This window comes from Geotrypetes seraphini, chromosome 12 (genome assembly GCF_902459505.1).
Source record: "Geotrypetes seraphini chromosome 12, aGeoSer1.1, whole genome shotgun sequence".
NCBI classification, from domain to species: Eukaryota; Metazoa; Chordata; class Amphibia; order Gymnophiona; family Dermophiidae; genus Geotrypetes; species Geotrypetes seraphini.
The window spans coordinates 99,354,620-99,370,708 of NC_047095.1; the positions used below are offsets into that span (position 1 = coordinate 99,354,620).

The following is a 16,089-nucleotide window of genomic DNA, read 5'->3' on the forward strand; positions in this document are numbered from 1 at the left end:
ATGGCCCCTAGATTTCTCTGTTTATGTCTACATTATCTAGTTTGCATTTGATCATCTTAATGTGCTAGCAGGACAACATCTCAGGAATACCTCTGAAACTCAGAATGTCTGTTCCATTCCCATGACACACCATCTTTGATTGGTACACGTTGACAGGTATATTACAGCAAAAAGATTTAATGTACTTTCTGATTAATCATTTTCCCCATATTAAGTGTGTGATAGCATTTAATGAAGTTTAGTAAAAGGCTACTTATATTTTTCGTAGGTCCTTCCTGTTGTTCTTTTCAGGCCTCAGCAGAATAATATAGCATTTAGGGATAAAGATACTACCCAACAGTCCAATGCTAGAGGCCAGAATAGCAAATATCTCTACTGCCACTGTATACTTGCCCTTGGTGCTCAGATATGTCGGGATGAAGGAAATCCAGACACTGCAGAATACCAGCATGCTGAAGGTGATGTACTTTGCCTCATTGAATCTATCAGGTAGATTTCTTGCTAGGAAAGCTATGATGAAGCTGATACCAGCCAGAAATCCCAGGTAGCCCAAAACACAGTAAAATGCAATCACTGACCCTTCATTACATTCAATTAGTATTGTTCCAATTTCTGATCTCATATTGAGATATGGGAAAGGGGGAGCAGTGAACAACCAGGCAAGACACAGAATGGTTTGAATAAGAGAACAGGAAATGACTATAGAGTTAGAGACCTTGGAACCCATCCATTTATGGAGTTTGCTTCCTGGTTTGGTAGCTTGGAAGGCTGTGACCACAGTAATGGTTTTTGCCAGTATAGAGGAGAGCGCGATAGAGAAAGTGATCCCAAATGTAGTCTGTCTGAGAATGCAGGTGACATCCTCAGGATGCCCAATGAATAACAATGAGCAGAGGAAGCAGAGTATGAGGGAAATGAGGAGCATATAGCTGATGTGTTGGTTGTTGGCTCTTACTATGGGAGTGTCTCTGTAATAAATAAAGATTCTTAAGATGATAGCAGTGATGAGAAAGAAGAACATGCTGATGGAAGTTAAAGCAATCCCTAGAGGCTCTTCAAAAGATAGGAAAGTTATCACTTTTGGGATGCAGGCATCTCTTTTCTGATTTGACCATTGATCATCCGGGCATATTGTACAGGTGTCCATATCTGAGAAAGAAGATTTTCATCTCATTATCTCACATACATCATGAGGTCTATTTACTTAAATATCATGACCCCTATAATCTTCACAACTCAGCCAAGACAGAGCAGTCTAATTCATGCTAACTGTATGAAGGACTGTGGACTGCATATTGAGTTAGCACCTGGTAGCTTACCTCTAATGCCTGCAAATAACATGGCTGCTTATAAGAGCAGGTAGTATATGTTTTCATGCTGCCACAAGGAGATGCCACAGACCATTGCACAAAAAATGCAACCATTCCCCTCAATCTGAATCCTGAACACCTCCTATTCCACTGGTGAAAACCTAACCCTTCTCTCGCTCATACTGACCATCCAGCCTTTAATGGTGGTTTCTCTGTAGGCTTAGGCAGAGGGCATGAGCAAATCTCAATCATTTTTGTTCTTTTTCAAGCTCAAATTGAAAACAGTGGCTCTGATCCATCGTACCACAGTCTACCAAATAAGGATGGTACTACTTTATTTGATAATTTGACCCCTAGAGATAGTTCTGAAAGGATGATAAAGCAACATGAGCAAATGGGGATCATTATTACCCCACTTGTAATGCATGAAAGATATCCACAATAACTGCTAGGGGTGTGATTTAGGGCCGGAGTCTCTGGCCCTTCATCAGGGAGTTATGGGTGAGAGATATTAAGAGAGACAAAAGGCCCAAACCTCTTTGGGATGGTGAGAATGGTGGGTAGGAGAGTGGTATGGAAATCTAGAATCCTGTCAGGGGTTTGAATTCAAAACAACAACATATTACACTCTTCATACAAATGTTAGTCAATTCTGATTAACCAGAGAAACTGAAACAGATCTCTGAAACACTGGAAGATATAATGGGTAAGTTTGTCAAACTGAACAGTAGCAAATCACCTGGACCAGATAGTATAAATCCCATAGTGTTCATAGAATAGAAAAATTAAGATGCAGAGCTATTGTTAGTAATTTGTTTTTAAAATTCAGCATTGTACTAGAAGACTAACCAACTGGACACCAATTTTTTTAAAAGGGTTCCAGAGGTGATCTGAAAAATTGTACACAGATTTTTCTGATGTTGGTGCCAGGCAAATTGGTAGAAAGATCAAAATGACAGACCTTGTACATAAACAGTATATCCCGCAGTCAGTGGTAAGATACTGTTAGATGATTACACATATATGCCATTCAGTATCCAAAACATAATCTTAAACTCCTTTGTTCATTTTTTTCAAGGGCTTCAGATATGCCAATGGTTGGCCAAATGTTTTCTATGGCTACCAATATACTTGTGGCCATGGCTTCCTCACTAGCCCCATTGTTTTGCTTTCTTATATTTTTTCTTAATTTTCTTTAAACCTTTAAAGTGCTTAGTGCTGCATCAATAGCTTATCTCTTATAAAAGTTAATAAACTTTAAAACTTATCTTTTTTTCTAAGTATTGCTCTCTTGTTCACATCAGGAAGGGACCTGTCATTTTGACGTTTCACCCGTAGGCTGCTTCAAGAAAAGTCCCCCTTTTGTATGTTCTATGCACCATCCCGATCTGTATAATGTTTTTTTGAATCAAAACAATGGGGCTAGTGAGGAAGCCATGGCCAAAAGTATATTGGTAGCCATAGAAAACATTTGGCTAACCATTGGCATATTTGAAGCCCTTGAAAAAATGAAAAAAATGAACAAAGGAGTTTAAGATTTTGTTTTGGATACTGAATGACATATATGTGAGAACTTGTACATAAGCATAGATCTATATCATGTTAATTTTTGAACCTAACTTACCTCACTTTTGTAAACAGGTCCCCATCAGTTTTACAGCAATCGGAGAAAATCTTTAAATTATAAGCCCTCTTAGGATAGGGCAAGTTTCTTTTCTTTTTTTTTTTTTCCATTTAATTAAAAATGTATAAACAACTCTATTCCAAATAGATATACAGTACCTACAATGTCTACAAAATCTGAATGTAAGTCCTCCTTCAGCTACAGTGTTTAACGCATAATCTTAAAAATTCTACTATAGAATTTTTTGAACATTTTGGTGATGGTGTGGCTCTAAATAATATTTATAAATCACAATTGATGCATTTTTTTCCTTCAGCCTATATCTGTGCTTAGAATAAGCTGACAGCCTTAGTTTTCATGCAAAGATAGAAACATGACAGCAGTTAAAGGCTTAATGGCCCATCCAGTCTGCTCTTCTCTACCATCCATTATCTTTTCTTTTCCATAAGAGATCCACATGATTGTTCCATGCTATCTTGAATTCTGATACATTCTTCATTTCCACCACTTCCACTGTGAGGCCATTTTACTTATCTACCACTTTTTCTATAAAGAAGCATTTTCTTAAATTACTCCTAGACTGTCAACACTTAGCTTCATCCTATGCTCCCTTCATCTGATATCCTACCCTAAGGTGTTTTGTTTTTAAAGAGGCAAAGGGCAGTTCCTGAATTATCACCATGACTGCTTGGCCAGCTGGTAGGAGTAGAGAAATCTTATCAAGTATTTTTCCTATTCTGAATAAAAAAATAGTCCCACCCAGCCTGTGTTCTCCTTTTGTATCTCTGTCCTATCAATAATTGCATTTCCTGCATGAAATTAAATGTCTTTGTGAGTTTATACTTTACACCCCATATTTATTTAAATTTTTATTTTGTGTATAGGTTAGATATTTGATAACTGATATATAAAATTTTACATAAACTTGAAACTGAATTACACTTTTTGGAGACCTACATCCCTCCCTAATTTCAAGAACAGGGAACATAATAGATACTAAAAAGGTATGGAAGATGAAAAAGTGAGGCTATAATGGAAACAACCACAACACAGCAATCCTCACTCACAAGATCAAAATATAGGATGGCAACAAGGTTCCCAAAGTTGTTAACATCAATGCAAAAATCCAGTGTAGATGTTTTGACTTGGCTCATATCATTGCCTCCTTTACCAAATGCAGCTTAATTATTTACTTCTATGTTATTGCTTTGGAAATAAAAACTAATAGACAGCATAGTTTCTTTTTTACTTATCATTTTTAATGCTAGAGACACTGCATTAGTTTTTATGCTGGAGACACTGTCTATTAGTTTTTATTTCTGAAGAAATGACACAGAAGTAAATAATTAAGCTGCATTTGATAAAGGAGGCAATGATATGAGCCAAGTCAAAACATCTACACTGGATTTTTGTATTGATGTTAATGACTTTGGGAACCTTGTTGCCATCCTATATTTTGATCCTGAGTGAACATAAATACCCTATATTTATTTGTATCCCATGTTTTCCATATCACCCACCAGTTTGGTTGGAGATCTCTCCCTCTGCACATGGAATACAGTCATAGCAGCAGATGGACTTTCCTTCCCTGGTTAATTTCCTGTAACCAGGATGGCAACTTGGACTGCATCTGAACTGTGGAGGAGTCTGAGGATTAAGAAGACATATTATATAACTTCATTTGATACTGGACAGTTGTTTCTGAAATGGAATGCTTCTTTTATTTATTTCTAAATTGTCATCATGTGTAACAGCATATTTCATGCTTAGGAAGGCTCTTGTAAAAATACTCCAAAAGCCTCAGATCAGATGTGATAACTTTCATGGAGATAAATTTATAGAGAGTAATTGAGTTATATAATAATATTTAGAGCTTGATAATCTAAGGACTGGTAATAGTAATCAATAATTGAACATTTGTAATATATTATATTAAAAACAAAACCTGTGCAAGAAAGCAATCTATTAAAAAAGACAGAACAACCAACTGATTTCAAAATAGAAAAAAAAACTACAAAGCATAATGCTCCTCTCACATCCCACTTGCTCCCTTAAAAAAACAACTTCTCCTTTCTGAGTGGAGCAGTGGCCAAGTGGTTCAAGCAGCTGCCGTAGCACCCTATGGTTGTGAGTTCAATTCCAACAGCAGCTCCTTATGACTCTGGGAAAAGTTGTTCAATACTTCATTGCATCATGTACGAATTAGGTACCTGTCTAAAACATGTAAAACACGTTCTAATCACTGAGAAAATGCAGCATATCAAGGCCCATCTCCTTTCTATTTCAAATGAGCCTGGAGTTTGTTCCAAGTAGACAGATATGCCTGTAACACCTAATTAGTGTCAATTAACCCCAATAACTGATAGTACCTAATTAAAATATATGCAAAGTACACATCTGTGATCAGCACCTTAATTTATGTGGCCTATACAGAATCTGGAGATAAATATTTGCCCATAAGGCCAAAATACACCATTCTTTTGACCATTTTATGGAAAGTTTCATGATTCCAGTTTGGATCAACACCTCTGATCATTTAAATCTCACCTGGGTGAAAGAACTCTCCCAGATTATTGCTTTCTCATTAATGGTGAAATCCTGCCCAGGGGGAGCGTGGGGGTTATAATTCCCAACAACTTCATATTTCAATGTCATATTAGGTAGATAGATCAAATTCAAAATATTGTATCCAGTGGCGAGGTCTCCATTTTCATCCATGTACATCTCTTCCCCTAGACCATTCTTAAAGTGGAGGTTCCTCAGATAATGATGGAGCTAAGAAGTGAGGGGTGCATTTTAAGTAGTGCCAGATTAAACAGGTATTTTCAAGCATACATAAACATTTGTTTATAACTATAAGGAGAACTAATTTTAAAGCCATTTCTTGAGATAAAGCACTCTCTATCTCCTCCCACTGACAAATGGACACAGTCTTAAAGTACAGACCAACTCTCTGAAGAAGCTTAGGAAAATTATTTTATAACAGCCATATAAACTTATCTGATTCCATTCTAGAAGTGCAGTATACTATACAGTTGAGTACAGTATAAAAGTCCAGTAAATAATGTAACTAACCAGTGAACGGGGAGAAGGAAGGCACAAAGAAAAGAAATATACATTATGGAACTCATAATCAAAAATAAAAACATCTAAAAACCTGCCTAAATCAGTACTTAGATGATCAAAAAGTAAGGTCATACAAGTGCCGATAATCAAAATGGGTTTTAGACATATCTAAAAACAGCTTAGGCCTTTTTAGTGCTGCTCTATGTACAGAGTGAAAAGAGGCATTTTTGAAGCAGTGGTTAGGGTGGGATGTTGGTGGGATGTGGGCCGACTTAGACTTAGTTGTACTACAAGTATAACTGAAAGTTTAACGAGACTGCATAGACATAACTTATACGTAGTGACTTAGGTGATCTAAAAACAGATCTAAATGGCTGGAAGGTATCTAAAGTGACCAGATAATCATTACAGGCAAAAATACAGACCCCCCCACATACTCCCCCAGTGACCAGTGAACCCACACACACTGTCATAAAAATCATAACAAAAACGTACATACCTGCCTGTAGAACATCAGCAACTGGCATAGGAAAGCCTAGTAGAGCTGCACAGAGGTGGCTTAAGTAGTCTGGGGGGTGGGCTTGTGAAATATAGAAAGGAGGACCCAGGCCCATAAGCTACTCTAACCACTGCATTCATGGTGAAACATGTGCATCCACCAAAAAAACCCCAAACCCTATTGTACTGCCATATAGTTGCCACCTACAGCCATAAGGTATATAAATTGAAAACTAGATTAGATTAGAGAAAGCTTCACTGGCTTCCAGTCTGCTTCAAGATTCAATTTAAATGTGCATGTATTACCTTTAAGTTACTCTATGGAATATTTTATCCTTTAGTAACATTATATTGGAACCCCTTCAGATCTTGCCGTTTGAGGAATACACAGATATAAACTATTGTTCCCTTCTTTTAAGGGTATTAAATCTATAGGAAAGCTTAGTCAATCTTTTGCCTTCAAGCTGGTAGAGATGTGGAATGGACTTCCTGACTCTATTAGATTGATAGGTCAGCAAAACAATTTTGTAAAGCCCTGAAAACTCTGCTGTTTACACAAAACTTAAATGGCTTAACTATAGTATCAAAGAACTGACAATAATCCAGCTTTTTTTCTTTTATGCTCTCTTTCTTATGTATTCTAGTCTTAATTATATGTGAACTGAGTCAAGCTCCATTGGGAGATGACCCGGTATATAAATTAAAGATTAGATTAGATGGACTAAATAAGGTTATTGAGGTGGTAGACAGATGGGCATAGTAGGTTTTAGGGGTGTTTTGGGAGTTCACCATGACCTATAAGAGAGTTGTGGTGAGATGTTTATGTGGTACCCTTTTTGTGAAGTTTGCAGAAGTGCCCTGTAAGGTGCCTCACTACTGGGTTCCCATGTCTGGGTAGCCAGTCCATCACTTTGTTGGCCCCGCCCATGTCCAAAAGGTCTTGTACTAGGCATTTTTGACATAGACAAATTTTTGGACAAGAATGGGGTAAACAGATAGATGACTTAGCAGTATGGATGGTAAAATGGCTGGACGTATAAGTAGATGATTCTCAAATAAAAATATTTTGGATGCATTTTTCTAGAATGGACTTTGGACATTGCCACCTTGGGTGACTTAGGCCCAAAACGGACTTAGACATATTTTTTGATTATGCCCCTCTACCTTTTGATTTATATGAAGTCGGGACTGTAAGACCAAAGACCACACCATTGCACTCATCTTTAAAACAGAAAAATGACTTGAAAGTGGCCCCAAATGGCAATTATATTTTCTTGCATAATCAAAATCTTCATTTTTGAACCTCAGAACTGGGTTGTTTTATGATACAGATTGTATAAATGGCCTGAAGATGGCTTTGATTTAGCTCCAGTGTCTCATGGATTTCTGTGGGATTTGTCCCAGAAATAGCAAAGAAAGATGAGGATCAAGCATTTTATATCATATTCATTGTTGGTTTAATTGTAAATTAATATGAATTTGACTGTTGAGCAGACTGGATAGACTTTTTTGTAGTCATCTACTCGTACTATCAGGCACATAATCAAGAACTTTAGATACCCAAAAACTCACAAAAATTGGCACTTGGACATCTTACTAATCAAAACATCCAACCTCCTCTCATTGGTTCTCCTTGATTCCCACCATGAAGCCACCTTTCTGGCTCCTCCTCCTCCTCCTCTGCTCTTTCACCAACACTTCTCACTGCCAAAAACCTCTGCCCCCCCCACCTTTCCCGACTCCACATACTCCAACAACACCTGCCCTGGCCTCAGAATCCCCGCACTAGTACGTACCAGAACCCTTCAAAAAACACCGAGGAGTTAACCACACCTCTCTAAAGCCTGTTCCTCCAGCCAACCTGCCCAATCTTACCTCCGACTCTCTCACCCCAGTCCCAACACACTACTGAAACGCTAGATCTGTCCGAAATAAGACCCAAATACTAAAAGATTTACTCGGAGACTTTGATCTGGGTTTCTTGTGCATCACTGAATCATGGATCAAAAAAGATGATTTTTTCACACAAAATGAACTTTGCCCCCTGGCTACTATGGCCTCTTCTCTCCCAGAATCAACCGGAAAGGAGGAGGCCTGGCTCTGCTTTACAAATCATTCTTTGATGTCTAGCTCCTTGAAAAGGGCAGCCATACCTCTTTAGAATTCATGCTAGCTTCAGTCAACGATGAATTTCATCCCTATCCATTAGGTATCCTGTTACTTTACCGCCCACCTATCCCCTGAAACAAATCCTCCGAACTCATTCTCGAGACCATAACAAGGGCCTTCCTAAAATTCCAGAGACTAATGATCATTGGCAATATTAACCTCCACCTAGATGATAACACCAACAAGGATGCAACTAATTTCAAAGACGTCCTCACCCCCCTAGGCTTCACTGCTCCTTCGCCCATCCCTACCCACGATAAGGGGCATACTCTAGACATCATCAGCTTCCTCGACCTGACCAAACACAAAACTTCTGCTGAAGAGGCCCGTTGGGAACATGTCCCCTGGTCTGATCACCTTCTAGGCTCCATCTGCCTTCCCATTTACATGTCTCACCTTGGCACTCCACCCCAAGCCACTAACTCTATTACCTACCGCAAAAAAATCACGAGTGAATTGTTCTGGTCCCAATTTCTCAACCAACTTCCCCCTTTTCCTAAACATGCTGACCCAGATTCCAACTGGCACAACTGGGTAACCCTTTCCAGGACTACCTACCGTGCTCTTGCCCCTTTGTCTACTAAACCTATCTCCCACACCCGCAAGGCTTCCTGGTATCTTCCATACCACAGGGAATTGAAGCAGAAATGTCGAGCCCTGGAGCACAAATGGAAAAATCGAAATCCCCTTCTGACAGACAATCCTGGAGAGACAATATCAAGTTCTATAACACTGTATTAAAAAAAGCAAGGAAGAATTTTTATGGAGATAAAATCACCAGATCAAAAAACAAAAATAGTACATTGTTCAACATCTGGCACAACCTAACCTCAAAAAACGACTCCACCTTTCCCCCTTCCCCCCATCCGCAAATGACCTAGCCAAATTTTTCAATGAAAAGATTACTACCATAAGGAGTTCTTTCCCCCAGCTGCCTTTTACAATTCTCTCCCTCCCAATGACTCCAACCCTACCCCTGCTGATAGATCCTGGACTGCCTTCAAACTCGTATCCGAACCCCAGATCTCTAAACTGTCTCAAACTTAAATCCTGCAAATGCATCCTAGATCCTTTCCCATCCTACCTTTACGAAAACATTCCTGCGCAGGCCATCTCCTCCCTTACCAGTCTTATAAATACTGCTCTACTATCGGGCCTGTTCTCCACAGAAATGGGACACATAGCCTTATCCCCTCTTCTGAAAAAAGCCGATCTAGACCCTTCCTTACCATCGAACTACCACCCCATAGCAAATATCCCTCTTCTAACTAAACTGCTAGAGGCCATAGTCGCTACCCAGCTCTCTTCTTACCTAGAAAGATTCTCCATTCTCCACCCCTACCTTCAGACCCAGCTTCAGCACTGAGTCCTTCCTAGTTTCCCTAATTTCAAAGGTTCAACAACTACATTCTCGTAACAAATTTGCTGTTCTTTTATAATTCGATCTCTCTGCAGCTTTCGATGTCGTCCACAACGACATACTACTTTATCAACTTTCCGAGATAGGAATTGACTCCACCGTCCTAAAGTGGTTCTCAAACTTCCTTCACTCTCGTTCCTACACTGTCAACACAAATGGCACCATGTCCGTACCTTGGACACCATCTTGCGGTGTTCCTGAAGCTCCTCCAACTTTCCCCCTTGAAACAATCTACACATACACTGATGACATCCTTGTCCTCCTTGAAACAGACCAGAACCTCACCAACCTCTTGCATAATGAGGCTCCACTCTTGGTCCCTCTCGGTACAGATGAAACTAAATGAATCAAAAACAAAATTACTCTGGCTCAGCCCAAAGCTAGAACACCTGCCCACCATCTTTGCACTATCCACAGGCGCTGCTCTGCACCTTGAGTTCTCAAGCAAGGTCCTTGTCATTACTATTGATTCTTCTCTCTCCCTCAATGACCACCTCAACTCCTTGGCAAAATCATGCTTTTTCAGCCTCCACATGCTGAGGAAAGTAAGATCCTACTTTTGCCAAAAACATTTCGCTGTCCTCGTCCAATCCATCATTCTCTCCAAACTTGACTACTGCAATGCCATTTACTTATGCCTAACAAAAAAAAAGTCTTCAAAGACTCTAGCTTATCCAAAATACTGCAGTTGATCATTGCAAAACGCAAATCTGACCATGTCTCCCCACTCCTGTCCAATCTTCACTGGCTCCCAGTGATTTCCAGAATCCATTTCAAATGCTCCTGCCTGGCTTTTAAGATCATTCACGGCATCCTTGCTCCCCTAATCCCACTAACTCCTCGAGTCCTGACTCCACCAGACCCGCCCAAAGATTTAAACTATCCTTCCCCTCTCTACGCGGTATTCTCTATGCAGGTAAACTGGGAAAATCTCTTCTCTTCAAAATCACAGGTCTCTAGAATGACCTTACTATGCCGTTGCGGAACCTGGGCTCTCTCCAACTATTCTGCAAGCAACTGAAAACTTGGCTCTTCTCTAACATGTAATTCTATTTTCCCCCTTACTCTTCCATTCTATATATAAGCTCATGTAAACCTTTTCCTTTCTCTTCTTATATTTTAAGATCTTGTAAACCATGCCGAGCTCCACTTCCATGGAAAGGATGTGGTTTATAAACTTAAGATTTAGTTTAGTTTAGTCACTGTGTATTCAGAGTAGAAATGGGCATGTTGGGAAGCATGCAATGGGTGGGATATAGGTGGGCTTAGACCTGAATATCCTGCACCTATAATCAAACCTTTTCCAGGGTGGCCCAGATGGTAATTAAATGTTTTCAACTAGACCAATTTGAGAATCATCTAAGTGCCAAAAACATACAAATTGACCAGATGAACACTGGAGGGATTAATTAATGTCCCCTACACTCCACCAGTGATTGCTAAATGCTTCCTAACACACAAACATGAAAATAAATTAGTACATATCTGTGTCTAGAACAGCAACACCTAGTATGGTAAAGCCTAGTAAATCATCACACAGAGGTATTAAGTAGACAAGTGGGTGGGCTAGTGAACCATAGAGAGGAAGAGCCAGGACCATAAATCACTTTAACCAGTAAATTTTTGGTGGAAACTGTGAGGCCACAAAAACCCACCAAAACCCTACTATACTAATGCCATAGAGGTATCACCTGCAGCAAAAAGGTCTTATAGACAGGTGGGTATAATTGATTTGAGGAGAGTTTAGGGGGCCTATCATAAATTACAAGGGGGTTACGGTGAGATGTATATGTGACACTCTTTATGTGAAGTTCACAGTAGTTCCTTCTAAGAAGCCTCACTTCTCTGTTGCAATGTGTGTGTGGCTAGTCCATTATAATGGTAGCCCCTCCCATGTCCAAATAGAGTAAATTTAGAAATTTCCAACTTGTATACCTTATTTCTTTAACCACAAAAGCATCCATTTGGTCATCCTGGTGACTTAGATGTCCAAATACATGAATTAAAAAAAAATATTGGATGTCTAGCAGCCCAGCTTTCAAAAATGGCTGTTCTTATGTTTCCAACTTTTGATGTTTTACAGGAAAAGTCCAAAGTTGGACTTAGAGGGCTATTTTTGATAGGATGTTTATTTTACACATAAAGTACAGGATTCAATAACTGGCGCTTAAAAAATCATTGCTGAGAGTTATTCTATAAATGGTTCTTAGAGTCAAGATGAACTCAAGCTAGAAAAAAGATCTCTACAGAAACTACAAATAGAGACAGAATACTTTTGAGACTCCATTTTCTATTAATTGAATTGGGAGCCACAGCTATCGTTAGGTGTGGCCATTTATACCATCTAAATAAAGCGTGCCACATCCCTGACCTACCCATAAATCTCCCCTTTCCATACCTACTTTTTGGACTCATGTAAAATTTAAGCACAAATTCCACTCCTAAATTAATGCAAATTATCACCAAGATTTGCTTGCTTGAGGGGGATATATTCCATGATTTTCTCAGGTGTGCAGGGGCTCTCAGGTCATGTTGCTATCTTGTGTATATTCCAGATAAAGTCCCCATCCCAACGTGGGGTTTAAATTTATTTAAGCACTGAATATCCTTTGATAGCACCACACAAGTAATTTAAATGAATATGAACTTTTCCTGGTCATTTAAATTGCTTTGAATATTTGTGGTTGGTTGATCATGATTGTTGAGTGTATGTATCAAAATAATGGAGGGAAGAGGGTGTTTAAGAATGAAGGGTCACCCTCAATGCCCCTGTGAAAGCTCCCTTCTCACTGTGCCAAAGTGTGCCACTCGTTTTCATTGAATAAAGAGTTCCTGTAACAAATGCTAAACATAAACATAAAACTCACTTCTATGCTGCTAATACCACTAAGTTCCATGCGGTTCACAAAAGATAAAGGGCTCCTTTTACTAAGCTGCTGTAGTGTTTTTAGCATGCGCTGAAGATTAGCGTGCACTAACCCCTGCGCAATGTGGAAAAACTAACGCCAGCCCTATGGAGGCATTAGCATCTAGCGCATGCAGCATTGTAGCACACGCTAAACATGCACTAAAATCGCTAGCAGAGCATAGTAAAAGGAGCCCAAAGAATACAGGTGAATACTGCAACAAAGATCTAACTTACAAAAGATTTTATTAAAAGATGCATTTTTAAAGCCTGTTGAAACTGTTGATAAGAGTTGGAAGATGTAAATGCATAATTCAGGTCTTTACCTTCCATGGCAAAGAATATAAAAGTTCCCTATTTTCTCTAATCCATGTGGTGCCATTTCCTGAGCCTGACATGATCATATTATGTAGTGCGTGTGCCACGACATACACAGCATTGTACACACTGTAGCTGCTCCCAAAGTGTGTGTTGAAACAGTGACCTTCGCCCTCAGTCTTAACTTTAGAGTTGCAGTCTCTTTTGATATGATTTGGGCAACTGCTGTCACACAGGACATTCCACCAATCTTTAGCTTGGTAATCACTTCTCAGCCTGATAGGTTTCATCTCACGGATAAATTTTAAAAAATTTGGCATAACTTTCTTATATGGTTTGAATATAAAGAACTTGTTGCTTATTTGAAAGTGTTTTTGATTTTTTTTTATTATTTCTACCTCAGCTATGGTGATAAAAACCTGACCACTTTTCATATTTGTTTGAAGATCCAGTACATTATCTAGTGAAAATACAGCATTTTTATTAAAGTAGTAAATGTTCACAGTAGATGATTTTTTACTTGCTCTAACAATTTTTTGTAATTCAAAATTTTTGATTCTTCTCTGGTGAGGAAAGGTTTGATGTAATGCAATGCAGCCACCATTCTGTTCAATCCCTTCTTTCAAGATCTGGATAGCTCTCATACTGCTTTCATCATCGTTTGAAAAGATACTGACCCATTTCCAGCCAAAATACTTCAGTAGCTTGCCTATCCCAATAGAGAGATGCAACTCATTGGGGACAGTCCGGTAAAAATAAGGATACTGAACAGGGTCACTCATATAAAGATTCTGTGAGCTGTAGCTGACCTATCATGATAATATAAAATAATGAATATATAATCCTTTTACATCACTCTGAGAGAACAGTTTATGTCACATAGGTCATAGGATTTAATAGCACCTAGCTTGCAGGAGGTGTCACTTTCTCCTTTATAAAATTACTCTCCATGATGATCATTTTATAAAGGGATGTATACTATACCTGGTATTGCATGCTCCCCCTTTGGGGAGATTTAGTCATTTACATATAGACAGCCTCACATCAGGCTAACTCTCTACCTCCTCCCCTCCCCTACAAATCTATGAACACACCTAAGAGGGTGGTACATAAATGTATTTGAATCTTGAATGATTTTAGTGTCGTATTGCTTTACAAATTAATCAAGCCATCATTAAATGGTTTTGGCTTTTCATTGGAGCCTCTGGAAGAATACAGACAAAGTTGGGAACAGTCATCACATTTGATAAGCTATATGTATTCTTCAATCCAGTCATTAAAAAAGTATGCATATTTATTTGCTCTAAAACTTGAAGTAAAGGGAAATAGGAACATTTCAAGGGGAAACAGTAAATTTGAAGATGGGCTGATATTTCTTCCTACTGGTTGCATCACTTGGTTTACTTTTCAAGGCTCCTTTCTCTTAAAAACAGATTAGTGCATGGGTAGATGATGTTAAATGTGATCAAGTGTAAAGTGATGTATGTGGGAAAGAAGAACCTGAACTATTGCTATGTGAGGATATATTGAAACCCACAGCTCAGTGTGTGGTGGCAGCTAAGAAAGCAAATCAGGTTTAGAAATGGAAAAGAAAGATGCCAAATCATCTGGGACTCATTCAACCAAGTCACAGAGGAAGCTATTGAAATCCCCCTGAAAGGCCTATGGCCTAAAACCTTCCCTCTAAATCCCTCTCCTGCAAAAATAATACAAGTGAATTTAGGTCTCATTGAAGGGGACAATTAAACTGTTAACTCTTTGCTTGGTGAAGGGGAGCAGAAAACAACACAAAAAATGATATATGGTGCAGATAAATAGCTCCCTAACATGCCTTTCCTGACAAAACTTATAGAATGGACAGTTTGCATTCAACTCAATAACTGGTTAACTAAATGTAATTATCTAGACCAGGATGTCAATCTGGCTTCAGCCTGGGTACAGAACAGAGATAGTTCTTGTGTCCCCTCTTGATAATCTACACAAGGACCATTACAGGAAATTAGCCAAAGAGGTGAAAAACTTCAAACCGTTCTTTTGGTATATTAAAAGGAAATGACCCGTGGGACCATTGGATGACCAAGGAATAAAGGAAGTGCTAAAGGAGGACAAAGCAATCGCCAACAGACTGAACACATTTTTTGCATCTGTATTTGCCGAAGAGGATATGCACAGCATACCAGAACCCATCAGGTTATATGCTGGAAGTGAAAATGGGAAACTGACAGGGTTAACGGTCAGTTTAGAAGAGGTATGCAGGCAGATTTATAGGCTTAAGAGCGATAAATCTCCGGGACCAGATGGCATCCATATGAGCATCATCAAGGAACTGAAAGGGACCATAGCTGGACTGCTTCAACTAATAGACAATCTGTCGATAAAATCAGGAAAGATTCCAGAGGCTAGAAGGTGGTGAATGTTATGCTGATCTTCAAGAAAGGTTCAAGGGGAGACATGAGAAACTACAGACCAGTGAGTCTGACCTCGGTACTGGGAAATATGGTAGAGGTGCTGATAAAGGACAGTATCATTGATCACCTTGATGGATATGGTCTGATGAGGACCAGCCAGCATGGTTTCAGCAAAGGCAGATTTTGTTTGACAAACTTGCTGCACTTCTTTGAGGGAGTAAACAGGCAGATAGACAAGGGCAACCCAGTAGACCTTGTATATCTGGACTTTCATAAGGTGTTTAACAAGGGTTCTGCATGAATGCTAGGAATGATAAAGAAGGGGATCATGAACAGATCAGAGAAGTTTATCATACTGCTGTACTGGACCA

General features: G+C 39.1%; 1 protein-coding gene across 1 annotated transcript in view; it reads right to left on the minus strand.

Annotated features, from left to right (window-relative positions):
* Positions 1-253: 253 nt before the first annotated feature.
* The window catches only part of LOC117346163 (vomeronasal type-2 receptor 26-like), a 31,640-nt gene continuing 15,804 nt past the window's right edge, over positions 254-16,089 (minus strand). The window contains exons 2-4 of the mRNA XM_033915567.1: positions 14,040-14,119; positions 4,455-4,564; positions 254-1,149 (exon numbers count right to left, since the gene is read on the minus strand). Of these exons, the coding sequence (XP_033771458.1) occupies positions 254-1,149; positions 4,455-4,564; positions 14,040-14,119 (1,086 nt within the window). The remainder of the gene's footprint in view (positions 1,150-4,454; positions 4,565-14,039; positions 14,120-16,089) is intronic.